Below are 21,200 nucleotides of genomic sequence, written 5' to 3' on the forward strand. Positions count from 1 at the left end.
TGTCAAATCTGTGGTGTGAGATTTCCTCTGCCTCCGTCATGATTAGCTTCAGTTAAATATATTTTTGAAATTTTAATAAGAAGCGCAAATCCTGCATCATGCGTTCGTTTGGTGGCAAGAAGCCATCTTGCACGTCGCTTGCAAATACAAACACACATACAAACATTAATTGTTTTAACTAATTTTACACTTCTTTCCTTCTCTTTTTAATGTTTGTTTCTTTGTCCACGTATGACAACGTAACCGATTGTACGACTTAAAACCCGTCCTCCCCTCTGATGTGGTTGGTAACGATGACGACTATGACTGCTGGTCAAATCCTGCGATGGCCACGAAAACTGATGAGTTTCCCATTGAACTTTCCATTTTGTGCATTGGCTGTTCTCGCTATGTGCTTGGTGGCTGTCCACGACAATGCTTCGACTGTCGCTGCTGGTGCTGCCGCCGCTGTTGCTATGGGCGAATTGAAATTTCATTTTTGAAAACCACAACCTCATCTATTACGCCATTGACATCCTGGATGGTATTCCGCCGTTCCAGTGGTACGATTTAGAAAATCCCGAAGATGTCCCCTGCCCGGGAGAATATAATATCAAGTGCAATCATTTTCAGGCAAGTTAATGCTCTTCCCATAAAATCCACTTGTAAAGTAGTTGGTGTGTGTCATCGCTGGCTGTTGCACAGTGATTCGAACTGGGAACTGTGGATTTTTTTAGAATTTTTATGTGGCATAAGGGATGAGCAAAAAAATTAAACCCAACGAAATTTACTGGTTTTTCGTATGACCCTCAAAGAATAATATTAAATTCATGTGGAATCAAAAGAGTGTCAAATCAGAGCAGCTCATCTCCAAAATTGTTCGTTAGTGTAAAAGCACACCAAGAATCCTATGAAAAAAAAAAGTGGAGCAATATAATCCAAATTCTCAGAATGAAAATATCTATATATTGTCTTCTTTTTTTTGTAAATTTATTTATTTTACCGCCGTTGGATGGAGGGTTTATTTAGATCGTTCGAAATAATAATTTGTGATTCCGAAACAACATTTGGTTGCACACAGTTCAAGTCCGACTGTTGGCTCGTTGTCATGTCATAATCCCCACGGACATAATCCGCAATCAAATTATGGGAATTCAGTCATAAACCCCCATAATGGAATGGGGATTATGTCCCAAAAATCGGTCATAATCCCCAGAAGCAGAAGCAGACATAAACCTTATATAATGGGGATTACGTCCAAAACGATTGCGGACAAAAACTCCATCATGGAGTAGTTTTTTTAACCTAATTACGGCAAAGTAGTTTTTTTCATGGAGAAATATCCGGACCCGAAAGCTCAGATACAAAATCCTGACTTTATTCGGTTCTACGAAACTGTTACTTGAGAGCTTATGGAAATACCCGTGCAACAAGTGGTCACATGATGGGGTTGCTTGAACCGGTTCCTGACTAATGCAATTTACCTTTTTGTACCGGGACGTTTTGAAATACCCCTAAAAAGTTGAAAATTAACCCATTAAGGGCTATTAAGATCTACATGCTACATTAAAGTCTGCACTCCTGCCTTCCTTTCCAAGTCTTGTAGTTCCGAAGATATAAGTCATAAAAATCATGAAATTCAAATTTTCTTCACTAATAGGTATCTATCTTCTGATAGGTTTCTTCATAAGCTTTCAAATTATACCCGTTTTGTACATATATATTTAGTAAACCTGGATTTAACCTGGTCCTATCCGAACTTTCGGATCGAATAACCAGGTAATCGGGTATTTCCCCCACGAAAGAATAACTTTGCCGTAATCAGGTTAAAAACGTTTATCTGCCCCTAAAATCATATCTTATCATCAAACAGTCGGGGGTTATGATAAAAAAAAACAACCGGAAATAAAACCAATAATTGTAATTGGTTTACCATTTCGATAGAATGACCTTTGTCATATTTTAGGTTTAATTTAATATTGAAGGGATATTTATTATTTTTAAGACGTAATACAAATTTTCTAACCAAAAAATGTCGCTTTACGTATAACAGTATAACAGATTCTTAGCATTTCAACTTCGAAATAGAGGTCTACCTCTTTGGAAAACAATATTCAATACACGTCCACTTTCTGTTATAGAAGTTTGTAGAAAATAGGTATTACTAGGTATGCATCCCCATAGAACAATGCCGCCTAATATTCGATATTTCAGTGGTTTAAGTCTTATTTTCAACTAATACCCCATTGAGCCTTACAGAAGACATATCAACAAGCAAAATAGAATATTGCTGCACTACGTTCTTGGAAATTCATGACTTCTTTCACTGAAAATGATGTAGACCGGAATCACTTAAACTACTTCTATGGCATTGAACATTATACCAGTTTGAAAGATGTATAAAATACTGCATTGGATTGATAATCGCTCGATCCTTTACCTTAGTTCATGGTACTAAAATTCACGTTATTGACTGACTTAGTTCATGCGCTCTTTTCAAAGAATCATTCACTTCATAGTTGGTTCGAAAACCATGCAGCCCAACTTCTTCTCTTATCTCCAATTACTGTGCTTGCTCGATTCTATTCCTTTTTCCAGTGGTAATGATGATGATGTTGTTGATGATACCACTTATATTCCGTTTGTCACTATTCTTGTCCGAGTTGCTTAGAGCTCGGAAATATTATATTTTCCATTAGGAGCTGATTGCAGCACACTCACATACACAGAACCATCTACTAGCTGTTACACACACACACACGCACATGTATGCATTTCACAATGAAATAACTTGAGCATTTTATTGTGAATGGATATGTTGTCGAAAGCACAGACCCAGCTGCAACTTGCCGAGCAGAAACTTGTTAGGGATTTTTATTTTACGGTTCTGCAGGCGTTTTTTTTTTTTTGTGTGTTGCATTCGAACGCACACACACAAACAGAGAAAAACTACATCCATTAAAATACAAACATCGGTTGACTAAATGGTCCAATGGGACGAACCAATGAACAATAATATGTACACACTCACACACGCACATGCTCACACTCAACCAACCTCCCAACCTCCAACAACTAAACGCATACAAAACTGTAGATACTTAATTGGATTCCACTTTACGATATTTTATGTCCTTTTGTGGATTATGATTGTTTATGTTGGCCTTTCTTGGCATTTGCTGGTGTGCATGGGCATGTGCATGTGAATGTGTGTGTGTGTGAGTTTGTTTGTGTGCATGCATTTGTGTTTGTGACATTATAAATAAATATTTCACAAATAAAAATTTATGATTTCCATAAGTGTGTTGTGGTCATCGGAAATCTTTGTTCCAGTTGGGATAGAAGAAATTGAATTAATTCTGCTTTAAACCTACAAATGCAAGGATTCGATGTGAATTTATGTGAATTTCTAGGCAGTTGAAGAACGAGAATGGAAGAGTCAATGTAAAATAAGCAAATTATAGTGGGGTTAAAGTGCGTTTACAAAAAAAAAAAAATCTCTACCCGGGTTAACCCTGAAAATTTAGCAATCACAATAATGTTGTTTATTGAAAAACATACACAAAATTATTGTGATTTGTCAATTATCAGGTTTATTCTTGATAACCCAAAGTGTTTTTTAAACTCTTCAAGTACCAAAGAATTTAAATAGTAAAGACTAAATCTCCTTATAGTTTTCAGAAGTCCAAACCTTAAACGAAAATCACACTTTTCCCTTCCCACTCATCGCCCACCAATAAATTTATGCATATCCAGCTCTATACCCCTTACACCTGACGATAATAAATTTTCATTATCGAATGCCACAGATTTTCCAGATTATTAGAAGAAATTGCACTTTTTTGTTTTGTGCCACTTGCATTTGTTATTGTGGTTCATTAGTTTCTATATATGTATGTACACGTTATTTTCCCCCCACCTTTTCACTGGGTCTAACCTGATACTTTCTCTCCCTCTCTTTCTCTCTATCCATCTCTCTTTCGTCCAACTAAAGAAATTAATGTTTTTGCGGTGTTTCCGTGTCGATCGAATTTTCCGTTCGATAAATCAGTATATTGTCGACACCATGGATGAGTTTTTCATTATGCCACCGGTCGTGAGCTTCGCAGCCATCTACGAACAGACGACATGCCACATACCCGTGTGCTTCTTATTGAGCGCCGGCTCGGATCCGACGAATGATTTGATGAAGTTGGCAGAACAAGTTGGCGGTGGCCTGGCCAACTTTTGTCACATATCATTGGGCCAGGGGCAGGAAAAGGTAAGTGCAAATCTAACTGTATATCCCAGCTCATGGAGCGTGAAAACGTCGACTATGTGTGTGTGTGTGTGTGTCGAAGGCAGCAGTAGTAACAACAATTACTGTTTACAAATGAGGAGTTCATTTCGAACAAACCCGGTAACGACACGTTATGACCGCGTTTTTATTGTTGTGTGGTATAGATGTGTTGGTTTTACTCGAACAATGTTTAGAATATACCATCCAGCATCAGTGTATATATGGGAGTGTGTGTGTGGCTGTGTGGAGAGTGGTATTGATGATGGCTTCATGATATCCTTGAAATCCATTGGATGAAGCAAACGAATGAATATTAGCCCAACACACGTCTATTGTGTCAATTTTGTTTTGTTGTTATTTTTTTTTTATTTTTGCTGTCAAAGCAAATAAACAATAGATAAACAACGCATCTAGGGTCTGGGGCAGGAAGAGTGGCGGCAAGAGGAGGACAGCCAAATAAACAAACAAATAAATAAAGCTATGAAGGAATAACCAAACAACAAACTATCACATCGATGACAGCCATTCAAGCGAACTCAATTAGGTGAAATAACGAGGGGGCGTTCAATACGGTGCCGTTTGATTTAATATTTTTAGCCGCAGTTATTGAGACGGGAATTTTCCTGTTTTTTTAGAAGGGTTTAGACTATAATAGCGGATCAAAGCTCATTGACATTAAAATTACCCAATTTTCCTAAGTTCGCCCCTGTCTGTTATATACATTACCACGAGCCAAGCTAGTACCATATTGGTCACATGAGCAGATTTATATGTGCTACATGTAAGAATGCATGGTCCGAATTCGAAGGAATAGTGGACCATTTTCACACACATACATAGACAAAAAATATTAGAATGCGCAAAATGTTAAGAATATCAGATCCTGGTATTAAAAATTTTGAGAAACAGTTGATCCATTTATGTCACATTCGATCCTGGACTAAATCGATTAAAAACCAGTAGGGGAAGGACACCCTACACACTATGCGTGTGTAGCTATATCTGAACCGATTTCCACCAAATTTAAAGTACTTATTTCTAGGATGAATTCAATCTATTTGGGCTAATATTATCCATTTGGAGCACAATAAACCTAATATCTTATAGAGATATATATGGGAGCTATATCCAAATCTAATCCGATCTCGATAAAATTTGACGGAGGTATTTTTGAGCTCTATAAGTTATCTGTTACCAAATGTCATTCTTATGGAGTGCATATTACGCATATGAGAGACTTTAAACACAAAATCGGATGAAACATAGGTTATACTTAAGGAAAAATGAAAAAGGACATTTTTGCATTGCAATTTTCAGAATTTTCCAAGTGACGTTTTCTCGGCCTGTGCATACTAATCGGTGGCAATGCCACAGTAAATACCCTCCAGATGTCAACGTATTCCTTTGGGCCGCTACTTCATCACAATTCCTCTCTTCGCATATAGAAACGACCTTAGCCGGGTATCGGTTGACAGTCACGAACTTTTGACATATTGTGTACAGAGCTTAGGAGTGGAGGTGGATGGATGTACTTGGGATATACAACAAAAACAATCGCACCTCGATGCAATTGATGTTGTTGTTTTGCTTTGGATTATGTTGTTATATTTCTTTTAACCATGGCTGGAACACTACCGTATATAGTATTAGCCTGCGTGGTAATGTTCAGCGCGAAGAGGCCTAAATTAGATTTACACACATAGACACACATTAAGACGACTGTGAAATGCCATGAGATGTGGAACAATGTTTCTCCCTCAGTTCTCTTTTGAAAAAATTCATTTCAAATCATTCCTTAGGCTGCACTCAATCTCTTGGACAATGCCGTGCGCCAGGGTATGTGGCTAATGCTTCAAAATGGCCATTTGCTAATTAGCTTTGTGCGCCAATTGGAAAAGTATTTGGAAAAAATCGATGCTCCTCATCCCGATTTCCGGCTATGGATTACCACAGATGCCAGTGATAATTTTCCAATTGGAATTTTGCAAAAGTCCCTAAAGGGTAAGTACTGTCATAGAATAACTCAATTGCTTTTCAGTTCCCAGGAGAGCTATACACACTCATGTTCTCATGGCTCACAATCTCCTTAGCACGAACTAAAATTTATATCCTCTGGAAAATCACATTAAAAATGTATCCATTGAATACGCTTGTTTCCGTTTATTGCATTTTACAGTTGTCACCGAACCGCCCAATGGATTGAAACTGAATCTACGCTCGACATTTTTCAAAGTACGTCAGGACCGTTTGGAGAGCTGTTCACATAAGGCGTTCTTGCCATTAGTCTATGTTCTGGCATTCTTCCATGGCGTTGTGCAAGTAAGTGCTTAACGAACCAACTGGGTTACTAATAGTTCTGCTTGGGACACAGTATTTGACTTAACAATGGCATCTATGTTGTCGTGAACAAAATACCCCGAAGTTATTGTCAATACTTTTTTTAAGTAAATGTTGTCGTCCATTTTATGGTTGTTGTTGTTGTTGAATTTGTGGACAAATGTCAATTATCTGCATATTTAATATTAATTGATAAAAGGAATGTATGCCAGTGGGTATGAGAAAACCAATTGATTTTGTTTTACGCAATTGGAGTATGACCTCGGTTCTAAATAGGTCTTTGAAATTATTTTCCCATTTTGTCACCATAATTTGAATTATTCTGATTTGCATTATTCTGAGCAACTTATAAAACCATTTTTTTTTTTTCGAATATATCAATATGAACATTTTGGACAAGTTTACCAGAAAGAGGCAGAACATATCCAATTACTAGTTATTTTAGGGTCGAAAAAACTCAGGGACCGATAATAAAATTTTGACAGAGGTTTATTGAACTTTGTTAAAATATTAAACTGACAACGAGTAGGTCAATCGATTCCAACCATTTCTAAATTCAAAATTATGAAATTTTGAAAGTTTTAATTAATACTTATATGTTTTATGTATTTTATTTCTAAAACAAAATTCTAAATCTTTTCAAAATGTGCAAACAAATGCCTTGAACTGAAAGTAGTGCTTTCGGATCTTCCACTTTTCTTATTGGCTTCAACTAAATATAATCGAGTAATTTTTTGGATTCGGTACGAAGCTTTCAAAAATAATTCTCAGCCATATGGCTAGGGAGGGCATATATCATTTGATACGGCCAAAACGTGCCTTATCGAAATAACGGTTTCAGAGCCTAGGTCTCTTTGACCAAATCCATTTCAGAACATTTGGAGTCGATCTAACGATGTCCGTCCGTCCATCTGTCTGTCCGGCTGGTATGCACGACAACTCTCGAAGGGAGTATCGCATTTGATTAAAACTTGGTACATCGTAATATTATTGGCAAACTTAGATCAATTTCGGATATGGGCAATAAAGGTCCACTCCAGATGGTATATTGTACACTCCATCTGGTACCTCATCCACAAAGGGCCACAGTTTCCAATATTTATATCTAACGCAAGATCTGTTGTGAAGATGATATATGCCTGCTACCAATACTTATATCTGTCATAACTTGCGAAACAAATCGGCGATTCTTTTCAACTTGCTACATTTAAATATTTCTCTTAACCAGAAATCTTATATGAATATGTTATTTATCGAAATTTATGATTTCGCATAAAATTGGATATAAATGTTCGATTTCTTTCCAATTTTGCACATACCAAAATTTTTATCTGTATTAGATGCAGTATGAAAATAGAATGCTTCGGTCCGCGATATATATTACTTCACGCATATTTCCACACTTTCCAAAAAATTGCACATAGAGTAAGTGTGCCTAAGTTCGGCATGTCCCAGTAGTCGGCACTTTTTATGTTTAAGCCCAAATAAATGAAACTATTATAACTAAATGTATTTTGTTTACTTCAAGTATATTGTCAGCTATCTTTGTGTACAATTTCGCAAAGAATAGATGATTTGTTCTAATAAAAATTAAATTTTTGTCTGTGAAGGTCCTCAACAATCCATAGTCTTAAGAAAAGTACAATAAAGACGTCGAATCAGTTTAACTAAACAAAAATATTATATTTTAATGAATTAATTTATTATTATTATTAATTATTCTTACAAAAAATTTGGTTTGCCGACTCTTGGAACATGCCATACCGCCAATTGGCAAGTGGTGCCGACTGCTGGCAAAGAAACATTGTTTTAATAAAACTACAAATTTATGAAATTTAATAAAAAGTTATTAAAACTTTATTTATTATATATTTATTATTAATTTTATTTATGTTTAATTTCAATTGAAAAGTTCTTAAATTCAAATTAAATATTCCAAATCCCATATAGAAATTCCTTCCATTTTATTTTATCTATTTTTACGAGAACATGTTTTTTCTGGAGTCCATTAGCATGAAAACTATTTCCGTTTTCTTTCAAACTTGAAGCCTATCTATCTATCTTTAGAAAACAGGCCATTTAAATAGAAAGAAGTTAAATGCCAAGTATAATTATTTAATTTCAAATAGTTACTCTACAAATTACAAAGTAATTTAGACTCAAATTATAAACATCTAATTTTTTCCCCACAGGAACGTCGAAAATATGACAAACTTGGATGGAACATCTGCTATGATTTCAATGAATCGGATTTCAATGTATGCTTGGAAATCTTGCAGACATATTTGAATAAAATATCCGACGACAAAGTGCCGTGGAACAGCTTGAAATACCTGATTGGAGAGGTGAGAATACATACATCGTTAATTAGACGAATTTCCAACGCTGTTTCTTCAACTCCCTTTTAGGTTATGTACGGAGGACGGGTCATAGACGATTTTGATCGCCGCATAACCCGTTGCTATATGGATGAGTATATGGGCGACTTTCTTTTCGATACCTCACAACCATTCCATTTCTATAAAGATGACAACTCCGATTATTATCTGCCAGATTCGGACGTGGTGCAAAAGGAGGATTTCATTGGTGACAAATACGAAATTTGAAAAAAAAAAATCTTTTGGCCAACTCTCTTTGTTTTCCTCTTCCATGCCACAGCTCACATTGACCAACTGCCACTTGTCAATAAGCCAGACGTTTTTGGTTTACATCCGAATGCCGAAATCGGTTACTACACCCAGGCCGCACGCAGCATCTGGAATTCGTTAATAGAACTCCAGCCACAAACCGGTGAGTCGTTGCTGAAACTTGTCGTTGCCACTGAATTGAGTTTGAATCGCATGTCGACTTAATCCTGCAATTGTTAGCACTCATTTGCGGCCATTGCACTGTCCTTTCAATTCGCCGTATTGCTTTACACCAACCGCAGAGTAATCCTTTATTTTTTTAATTACTTTGGCGGTGGCCACCACCAAAAATTTGCATTCGCCAAACTGCGTGCCAGGCTGACGGACTGACTGACTGACTGATTTTTTATTAGTTCAGTCACAGTTACGACCGACCAATGGCAACAACAAATAATAGTTGCCACGGCTGCCAATTGATGTGCAGGTGGAAAAAAAGCAAAGCTACTCACAAAAAACCAGAGCACCATCACCACCAACAACAACAACTACGACAACGACACAAACAAAATGCACATAAAACATGAATGAATTCATACATATTTTATTATAGATATTCAATTCAATTGAATTGAATTAAATTTAATTAATTAGTTGTGGTTTTGCAATTAACTTTATTGCACACCGCCTGCCATTTACACCGCCACCGCCATTGCCGCTATCGGCCGACCGGCCAGCATCATCATTGTCGTGATTATCACAAATTCTACCACCACCACCACCACCGTCGTCGTCATCATCACCATCAGCATCATAATTATGGCCATCACCGGTGCTAACAACATTACCGCCATTGTCATTGCCGTGGTTTGGAGCATCATTACCGGCATAGCCGACACATTGATTCTCCACCACACTGTTAACTGTTGCTGGCATAATGTGTATATATATACATACATATGTATGTATGTATCTATTTGTTGTAGTCCGGGGCAATGCATCTATTGAAATGTTGTAAATTATTTTTATAAAGTGTTTAGGGTTAGTTATTAGTTTCCTTTTTTTTTTTTTTGTTGGCACCGTTAAAACTTTATGTTGTATTATCACACACATACATACATACATACATACATATTTAAACAGCATACATATTCATCTTTTTATACGCATTGTCATAATTCAATACATAACATTTTTCCTATATCCTACCGTTTATAGGAACATATAGGCCACACTGCTTTATGTAGAACTTTGAATTTTGAGGAAAAAAGTTTGGTTTATATTTTGTTTGATTTGTGTCGAAAATGGGTTATATCGGTCCACATTTAAACAATTTTTGAAATGTTTAATGTTTACCCACAATTTTGTACCGAATTTACTGCGAATTGACTTATAGCCAAGTTGACTATCTAACAAGTTAAAAAGCAGTAAGTTCGGCCGGGCCGAACTTTTAATACCCTCCACCATTTACAACGAATTTGGAAATTTTCAAAAAATAAAATCCTTAAAAAATTCTGTTAAAATTTTAAAAATACCGAATATAGCCGTTATGTTGGGGTCTATACGACGTGGACATACATATGCATTGTTTGTCATAAGCCATTACCATATTCAAATTCGAAACTGGACCCGCACCGACAATTTTCTGTCACAGACGGTAGTTCCCATAACGAACTTAAAATACCAAATTTGAAACAATTCCAGTGAATAATGTCGCTAAAATCATCAAAATACCAAATATAGGGAGGTACTGTTATATTGGGGCTATACGAGGACGTGGACCTGCAAAGACAATTTTCTGTCTTAGGGTGTAGTATCCATTTGGAACTTCAAATACCAGATTTGAAACAATTCCCGTGAATAATGTCGCTAAAATCATCAAAATACCGAAAATCCGGAGGTACCGTTATATGGGAGCTATATGAAAACGTGGACCTACATGGCCCATTTACGAACTTAACCTGCCTACTGGAAAAATAAACATGTGTGCAAAATTTTAGCCATCTATCTCAATTTATTCGAAAGATAGCGTGATTACAACAGACAGACAGACGGACAGACAGACAGACAGACAGACAGACAGACAGACAGACAGACGGACAGACAGACAGACAGACAGACGGACATCGCTAAATCGACTTAGAATTTTACGCTGATCAAGAATATATATACTTTGTTGGGTCTGACATGAGTATTTCGAGGAGTTACAAACGGAATGACAAAGTTAATATACCCTCCATAGTATGGTGGAGGGTATAAAAAATCCCGAAAATGTATATTTTCCTTTGTATTGGGAAGAGAGAACTCGAAATGTCAAATTACAGTTAATTTGAATGTAAACGGGGATTGAAATCACATTCATGAATAGTTGCCACTTGCTACTGCGGTTAGTACATCTGAATGCATTGTTTCTCTTAACCTTTTTCTACACTCAGCCATATGGCTAGAGAGGGTATATATCATTTGATACGGCCAAAACGTGCCTTATCGAAATAACAGTTTTAGATCCTACGTCTCCTTGGACCAAATCCGTTTCGGGACATTTAGAGTCGGTTTAGCAATGTCGGTCCGTCCGTCTGTCTGTCTGGCTGGTGTGCATGATAACTCTCAAAGGATTTTCATCCAAACTTGGTACATCGTAATATTATTGTCAAACTTAGATCGAATTCGGAAATGGGCAATATCGGTCCACTCCTTCTGGTACCTCCCCCACAAAGGGTCAAAATATTAAATATTCATGAAACTCATAGAACACGAAACTAACATCCGATTCCATTCAAACTTGGTACATCTCAATATGTACACGCAAGATCTGTTATAAAGATGGTAGAGATCCGACCATTTCTTGTGGTAACCCCCTGGGTACAACACTTTTGAAAAACAAAACGCCCAAAGAGAGATAAGCAACTCTCAACTCTCTTCATATTTCACACCTCCAAATAGTTTTGCTAACACAAGATCTGTTGTGAAGATGATATATATCTGCCAACCCCTACTGGTAACTCACCCACAACGGGTCACATTTTCCAATACATATATCTGTTATAACTTGCAAGTCGGCGATTCTTTACAACTTGCTATATCTAAATATTTCTCTTAACCAGAAATCTGATATGAATATGGAATTTTTCGAAATTTATGATTTTGCATTTCGATTTCCTTCAAAATTTGCACATACCAATGTTGTATGAAGTATGAAAATGGAATACTTCGGTCCGCTAAAGTATATTTCCACATATTCCAAAAAAGTGCACATATATCATATAAAGTGTAGGTAATGGTCGATATAGTCCAAATCTGGCACGTTGTAATATTTTTTTCAGTCTTAGGTCAGTTACAAATCCCCCATAAAGGATCAACAGTTTCAACAATCATAACTCAAGGCTGCGGGTATTTTACATGATTTAAAGCTTTAATTGATGTTGGATTTTTTTATGTTTGTAGACAAACACAACACCAAACATCTTACTTCACATGTTATGATATTTCTCTTCTCTTACAATTTGAGTATTTAAATGTTCTAATGTTATTTTATTAAATAATCAGAATAAAAAAAAAAAAAAAACATTAAAAAACAATATATATATATGAAAAAAATTAAAACATAAAAAAAAACATTTTTAATACATTCTATCATAAACATACATAAATTATAGCTGACCCATGGATGCCTTCGGAAAAAGGTAATGAGAATTTAAATTCTGTTCCAGAAATTTCAGATGCATTCAGAGTTGTTGCGACTGAAGCTTTCTACACAAATTGTTTTCTTTCTTCTTCATTTTTTTAAAATCAGTTATTCGTTTTGATCAAATTACGGTTTTCAATTTTTTTCCAAAAAAAACCAATATGAATTCTAAAATTATTAAATATTTATCATCATTTAAATGTGAGAATAAAAGAAATGAACAATAAAATTAATAAAATACTTTTTTAAACTTTTTAAATAACAATTGATTGCATAAGTCTAGAGTATTCCTGAAGAAATGTTTTTTAAACCGAATCTGACAGTTTGGTAACATTTGCTTATCGCTATCAATATCATGATTTCACCCCGGGGAAGGGGAATTGTTACTTGTCTATGATCATTTTGATGAAAAGCCAGGCAGCCAATGTAGAGCATTCATGTAGAGTCAATGAGAATCACACTTGCTGTTTACCTTTCCGAAAAATCATCATAAATCATGATATTGGTAGCGATCAGAAAATATTCCGAAGCTGTTTTAAAAACATAACTCTCTGGAATAGAGTCCAAAATTAAGTTAAGCCAATGGGGGAATACTCCATACTTAGATTATCAATTGATTGAATCATAAACATTAACAAAAATTTATTTAATTTCCATTCCCATATCTAGGAGAGGCATCGGGCGGCCTCAGTCGAGATGACTTCATTGATAATGTAGCTGCTGATATTTTGGAGAAACTGCCGGCAGCGTTTGAAACGTGGCGTGTCAAGAAACAAATTCAAATGAGTCTCACACCGACTGGCGTTGTTCTACTCCAGGAATTGGATCGTTTCAATCTCTTGGTTACACGCATTAAGAAAACTCTCGAACTGCTGAGGAAGGTAGGTGCAATTGCAACAGATTATCACCTGAATAATTACAAGCAAATTGGCAAATAAAGTTGCCGCACACAACAAAAACAAATCCGCACACATCCAAACATGAAAAAGAATCTCAAAAGAAGGACGTTCTACTGCAATTCCACTTCCAAATCGTAGGTAGCAAAAATCATTTAAATGCAAATGCCAGCTTTGACTTGCATCAGGCAGCTGCCACATAATCACCCGCATGAACATGCAACGACACGAATATGCAAAACCACTGAAAATGAGAAACTGTTTCAGTTTCAGTTACTTCTTTTAATTAAACTTTTCTTATTAAAGTTTTGCGAGGCATCCACGACCAAAACCACCAACAAATGACTGACTAACTGACTGACTGAATGCATTTTTGGTGTAATTTGTGTGGCATAATTTGTGGCAAGAGAGACAAAACGGGGAATGGTTTAATGTTTTGAGCGAAAAAAAATGCAAAGAAATAACATCTTCCGTTCACAATTAGTGTTTCTTAGTTACAATGAAAGCTTTTTCTATATTCATATGCATATGTGTATTTATAAAAAAATATGTATGCAAATGTGTCCTAATTCTAGTTCATTTTAAATAAATTATAAAAATAATTCCTAGCACCTTCGAAGTTAGTACTGCATGGAAAATATATGAGGCAAACGCAGAACGCTAACACTTTTTAGGTGTAGTTTACTCACAGACATTTACCTGATACAAATTTCCTAAAAATTTAGGCCACTTTGTAAAAGAGTGGAACCTGGTGTTGTAAAATCTCATATGTAGGACTGCTTTAGGAAAGTCTTAGAACCTTCATAATTTTCACTGAGAAACAACCTCATGCAGTATATTATATATATATACAGGGTGACATAAAAAATACTGCAATTAAGTCAAATGCCATAATTTTTACATCATTTTTAATTTTATTGAATGAAAACAAGAAATGTCGGAGACAGCATAAATTTTAGAATAAGTTTAGATTTCTTCGAATAGGTCAACTTTGGCACTAATTATGGCCTTCAAACAGCCAATGAAACCGTCAGACGCTGCTCGAATGTTGCTCTGCGGTATTTTGGCCCAATTCCGGCGAAGCGCTTGCTTGAGGTGATCGACACCTTGATATTTTTTAGTGCCAACCTTGCTTTCCAAAATACTCCAGACACAATAGTCCAACGGATTGGTATTCAGAGATGTTGGTGACCATTGTGCGCTGGAAATGAAGCGAGAAACCTCATTTTGTAACTATTTTTGGGTGGCGCGTGCTGAGTGCGATGGTTCTGAGTTCTGTTGGAATGTCCAAGGTCTACGCAAAAATGTTTGCGGGCCCAAGGCATTAATACACCCTCCAGATTATTTTCGCGATAATATACGGACTTTTTATTCTCATGCCACGGTCGATTACTACGAGCGGAGAACGACCCTCGGCTGTTATGGCGGCCCACAGCATTACCATGGTCGGCGCTTGAATTCTGGTGGCTAACCGAAGGTGCATATTCAGCTGACCTCTTTGGCAAGTAAACACGATCATTTTTTTTTTTTTGCTTACGAACTGCTGGACAACGAAGGTCTTCTCATCGGAGAAAACCAAATTTGGCAGTTCACCACTTTCGGCCAAGCGAAGCAACTCTTTAGCTCTCTGTTGCGGTGTAAGCTCTTGCACTTTTCGAACCATTTCTTCTGATGTTGCTGTTTTCTTCCGTCCACATCCTTGACGTCGGGCTACGTTACCAGTACCACGGTAGCGAGCGATGGTACGAGACACAAAAGATTTATTCACATTTAAATGCTGGAGGCAACTAACGATAGCCACTTGTGGTTTTCCAGCCAAATGTAAAGAAATTGCACTATCACGCTTGAATTCCTTACGAATAATTCTTTTTCTGGAAAATTCTCACCAAAAAGCTTTTCTACGCTTGCAAACAATATAATGAGCTTTCACTGGAATAATTTTAGCAGCGGTCGGACGAGTGGCTTAGAAATGACAGCTGTCTGAAGTTGGTTGCAGGTTTTTCATCTCACCCTGTATATGTTTGCGAAGGCACCAATACCATTTAATTTGAAGATTTGGAAAGTACTCTGAAGTGAAAGAATTCGTACTCTTTGCGAAACTATTAAAAAAAGCTGAAAACAAAAAGCTTTTATTTAAATAAAAGCTAAAATGTAACGGTTTTCAAAATATAAATATATGACTGTCTTGGAGATTTTAATGAAATTGCAACGGCTCAGCAAAAGTAAAATACATTATTGCTCACATAATACCAGACATACTTATATATATATCACCCACATGAAAACATAAATTATTATTCGTCTGCAAATTTCCTAAAACATCACAACATAAATTATAACCAGCTATTCGAAACTATTGGCGCATTACTTAACTTTTATGCGTTGCAATTCACAAACAGAAGTCAGAGCCAAAAACAATTTGGACAGATTCTCCCTTGCCTGTGATTCAATGAAGGCATTGTAGCTGAATTTTCTGCAAAATAATTTGCCAGACATGCTTGTCATTGAATGTCGGCCAAAGTTGTATTTGCATTTCAATAAATAAACAAATAAGAACCCATCGAAAATAGGGGCTATGTGATACCAACACCACCTCACTAAACCTTGAACAGAGCACTGTCAAGTTTCAATTACATTTAATGTAACGGAATTTTAGGACTACAAATGAAAACATTAAGCTACGTAGCTAGAAATAAAAAAGTATGAGAGCTAGAAAATTTATAAGTTGATGCGCGTGACCTCATTATCGTCTGAACGCGATTTTCCTATTAAAAAAAAGATAATTGGATAGTTTGGATAAAGGTATGTAAGAAATTTTATAATTTGTCATGGTATAGTTCAAGAATTATTTGACTAGGAAGAGGCTAAGAGGATTATTTTAAAGTTCAATTATGTGGAACTTTGTATGTCTACCAGCATGAGGAAACCCTTAATTATGCCCAAGTCCGTTAGAAAATGCATTGAAGCCTCATATTTTTTCCTAAAAAACCGTCGAAATCTAAATAGGAAGGTCTGTTCCAAAATACCACTACTATCCACTAAAAACCAAAATATTTAAATAATGCTAATGGTGACACAAGTTAAAAATTTGGACACGAAGCCTTCTAAATACAAACAAATGTCCTCTAATTGTATCAATTCTGAATCGAATTTCACTAAATTTTTATCTTTTATACCAAATAACATTGCTATAGAGTGCATGATATCACTTCGAGAAGGATTATATTAAAAAAATATATATCGGAGCCTAGTTAAGCCAAATGGAAACGTACGTCCCGAAACTCACCCCATTTGGGTTCATATTAGCCATTAATAAACAACAAACCTCAAATCGGATTAAGAATATATATGAGAGCTATATCCAAATCTCAGCCTATCTCAATAAAATTTGACAAAGGCATTTCCGAGCTCCATAAGATACTTGATACGAATGCATATTACGAATGTGAGGAACTAAAAGACCAAATCGAATGTAACTATATATGGGAACTAAAGCTATATCTGAACCGATTTTCACCAAATTTGATGTACTTGCTTCTAGATTAATTTCAATCCGATGTGCCAAGATTCAGGTTATTTGGACTGATTCTGAATTTGTGGGCGTTTTAAAAAAGGCTATTTTCTAACTTCAAATAACTGCCTTCAAAACGATGCTAAAAACCCCGAAATGTCAATATTTAAGGAGTTATAGGCCTATTTTCTAACTTAAAATAACTTCCTTCAAAACGATGCTAAAAACCCCGATATGTCAATATTTAAGGAGTTATGGGCGTTTTAAAAAAGTCTATTTTCTAACTTCAAATAACTGCCTTCAAAACGATGCCAAAAACCCCGAAATGTCAGTATTTAAGGAGTTATGGGCGTTTTAAAAAAGCCTATTTTCTAACGTTAAATAACGTCAATCAAAAAGATGCAAAATACCTCGCAATTATACTTAATATGCAATCAAGAAGTCAGCATAAGCCGGACAACAAGAACTCAAGGATATTTTGAGAAATAAATTCACTCTAGGATGTGATTTTAAAGCAATTATATGGATATTAGGGGATTTTCGGAGACTTGGATAAGGACTCTAAGTGGACTTTCGCCCTATTCTAAAATTGCTCTCGTCTCAAGAGAAGACAAACAACTGAGGTTATCTCATTTTTCCCTTTATAAGTCAATTCTGTGAAACAGAATTCAATTCACATTTACAGTATGAGATATTATAATGCAATATTGAGTATTTGCCGGAGTAAGTTATAATAACGTACTACTTAAGACCCAGACGAGGAAAAATTGTTCACCAACAAATCGAAAATGTAACAATTTTTTTGAAATATTGTCGCCCTCTTAGTTGATTGTTATAGCAATCGTTTTAAAGCTAATGCAGAATGAAAAGAATGCTATAGCATTCAAATTTAAGTAGTCTCAAAAAATTGACTTTACAGTTCCCTGAAAACTTGTTTAGCCAATTTATATTCGTGCTTTGCAAAGAAAGTCCACTCAAAGATGACGAAGCCAAGGCAGTGGCAATCTTTCTATGTCGATACATTTTCATATTCACGCACCACCACAGTCTCAAATCTCATTCCACTTACGTATGCATTTATATTTCCTTATTTTTCGTTAACAGGCAATTGCTGGTGAAATCGGCATGGACAATATTCTGGACAACATTGCAAATTCATTATTCAACGGTCTGCTGCCAAGTGATTGGCGCAAATTGGCTCCAGATACATGTAAACAGCTGGGCAGTTGGATGGAACATCTGCAGGTAACATGTGATTGACACACACACACACTCAGTACACGTGTAAATGAATATCAAATATCGTCTGAATAAACTTACAACGCACTCCCAGCCTAGCGGCTTAAGCGCACACATGCGAACACACACACTCGATGGATTACACGACCACAAAGACAATAAACTTCTCGGCATAACAAATGATTGGAGCAATTGTCTTTCGATACCTCGCAACATTTATCATTTTTTACAAGCCGAAACTCATGTGAGCCACAAGGAATCCATTCCATTCAAAAATTGCGTGAACCTCCCAAGTGATGGGGATGATGATGATGAAGCGTAGGCGTACACTTGTAGGGTATTCATTCGGCTATATGCTTTCGACGAGTGTTTAAATGGGAATATCCGGCAATTTAATCTATCGTTTTGCGAATAAAAACAAACTATTTTCTATATTAATTATATTAAAAAAATTAAGAGAATAACCGGATTTACATAGATTTGGATAATTATATAAAACAGCCCTGTGTCCAGTTGCAATTGAGAGTATTGTCGGTGTCTTTACGTTCAATTTGGATTTCCCATTATTCCATCAGCAATGGCATTCCCTAAAAATATGGAATAACACCGTAATATATGAATGCATTGATGGCCATAACAAACTACAGCTATTTTTCTTCCTCCTCCAATCATAAATCAATCACAAGCAATATCAACAACATTCAACCCCCTCGCACTCCAACACCACCTTCTCTACAATACAATACACACATAGATATGATAAAAATATTAAGCTATCTATTTGATAGGCACCCCCACCCCCAAACTTATCACCTGATTGACAGTATCTCGTAGTTTGTAAAGCAAAAGATAAAACCTCATCAATTGTTCTTAATCGCAAAAAATCTCCTATCGATTTATTCCTTTATTTTTTCCTTATCTCTTGGATGTCCTTAAATGTGTGTTTTTTTTTACACAGCGTCGTGCCACTCAATTCAAATATTGGTCAATGTCGGGGGAACCGTTGGTCATGTGGCTGTCGGGCCTGCACATTCCACAGAGTTATCTGACGGCTTTGGTCCAGGTAAGTTGGAGGCATTGCTACGCAGGTTTTTTACGCAGATCGTGCATCTTTTTCAGATTGCTTGTCGCAAAAATGGCTGGCCCTTGGATAGATCGCAGATGTACACATGCGTAACAAAATTTGTCGATCCAGACGATATTGAAGAAAGACCCGTAACGGTGAGTTGAATGTCTATGCTCAAGAAGAGCCTCATAACATTTTATATAGATTAACTTAAAATTGATTTTTATTGGGCTATATCACATTTGAAAATTTTGAAATTGATTTTATGCTGAGAGGGAGAGACAGAGAAAGAGAGTTTTCACGATACCATCTTTGCATGTTTGCAAGTTTTTAAAGTAGTTGCAAATACAATCATCAGATATTGAATTTAAATTTTAAAATTAAGAGAACGCTTTTATTAGGAGAACACTTAAAAGAGTAAAATACGTCGCATCAGACCGATACCTTACACCTTTCCTCCCTTAAGCCGCCGAGAGATTATATGATATTAACATTTTCTTTTCTATTCTCAACTCAGGGTTGCTACATATCTGGCTTGCATATTGAAGGTGCCCGTTGGGACATGGAACGTATGCAGCTGGGCCGGTCCTTGCCTAAAGTGCTGGTCGAAGATCTTCCAATCCTGTCGGTGGTGCCAATAGAATCTCACAGGCTTAAACTGCAAGTGGGTATTTGAAATTGACAGCATTTAGAGCAGGTATTTTTATTATCATTCTCCCTTTCTTTAGAACACCTTCCGGGCACCGGTCTACACAACTTCATTGCGACGCAACGCCATGGGCGTTGGTCTCGTTTTCGAAGCAGATCTGGCCACAACAGAGGACCTGAGTCATTGGATTTTGCAGGGAGTTTGTTTGACCTTAAATCGAGACTGAACATGTTTGTTACTTTTTATTAACCACAAGACTGTTTTTAATAGAATTTTTAATAAAAAAATCTCAATGAAAACTTCATTGCAATTTAATTATGCTTAGCTGAATGACTTAAAAAAATCGAGTGATGTCTATACGCCCTATAGACAGGGTTGTGTTAATAGAGACAAAACGTTCAGATGTACAGGGTGAAATAAAAAAAACTGCAACAAAGTCAGACGCCATAATTTTTACATTTTTTTTTTAATTTTATTGAATGAAAGCAAAAAATGTCGGAAATAGTATCAAATTTTAGAATACGCTTAGATTTGTTCGAATTGGTTACCAATGAAACCGTCAGATGCTGCCCGAATGATGCTCTGCGGTATTTTGGCCCAATTCCGCTTGCTTGAGGTGATCGATACTTTGGTATTTTTAGTGCCAACCTGGCTTTCCAATAGTCCAACGGATTGGTATCAGGAGATTTTGGTGACGCGAGGAACCGCATTTTCTAACCATTCTTGGGTGGCGCGTGCTGAGTGCGATGGTGCTGAGTTCTGTTGGAATGTCCAAGATCTGCGGCGAAAATGTTTGCGTGCCAAGGTTTTAATACACCCTCCAAAATATTTTCGCGATAATAATCGGTATTTTGTTATGGCAGCCCACACCATCACCACGGTCGTCCACTTCCTTGATGTCGGGCTACGCTACCAGTATCACGGTAACGAGCGAT

General features: G+C 36.4%; 1 protein-coding gene across 1 annotated transcript in view; it reads left to right on the forward strand.

Annotated features, from left to right (window-relative positions):
• The window catches only part of LOC101893569 (dynein axonemal heavy chain 10-like), a 129,782-nt gene extending 109,215 nt beyond the window's left edge, over window positions 1–20,567 (forward strand). The window contains exons 49-61 of the mRNA XM_059125481.1: window positions 541–612; window positions 3,974–4,240; window positions 6,058–6,259; window positions 6,435–6,577; window positions 8,788–8,940; window positions 9,004–9,181; window positions 9,254–9,385; window positions 13,574–13,785; window positions 18,416–18,556; window positions 19,509–19,613; window positions 19,670–19,771; window positions 20,134–20,280; window positions 20,345–20,567. Of these exons, the coding sequence (XP_058981464.1) occupies window positions 541–612; window positions 3,974–4,240; window positions 6,058–6,259; window positions 6,435–6,577; window positions 8,788–8,940; window positions 9,004–9,181; window positions 9,254–9,385; window positions 13,574–13,785; window positions 18,416–18,556; window positions 19,509–19,613; window positions 19,670–19,771; window positions 20,134–20,280; window positions 20,345–20,491 (2,001 nt within the window). The 3' untranslated portion in view covers window positions 20,492–20,567. The remainder of the gene's footprint in view (window positions 1–540; window positions 613–3,973; window positions 4,241–6,057; window positions 6,260–6,434; window positions 6,578–8,787; window positions 8,941–9,003; window positions 9,182–9,253; window positions 9,386–13,573; window positions 13,786–18,415; window positions 18,557–19,508; window positions 19,614–19,669; window positions 19,772–20,133; window positions 20,281–20,344) is intronic.
• The last annotated feature ends 633 nt before the right edge of the window (window positions 20,568–21,200 follow it).

This window comes from Musca domestica, unplaced genomic scaffold, assembly GCF_030504385.1.
Source record: "Musca domestica strain aabys unplaced genomic scaffold, Musca_domestica.polishedcontigs.V.1.1 33, whole genome shotgun sequence".
Taxonomy (NCBI): domain Eukaryota; kingdom Metazoa; phylum Arthropoda; class Insecta; order Diptera; family Muscidae; genus Musca; species Musca domestica.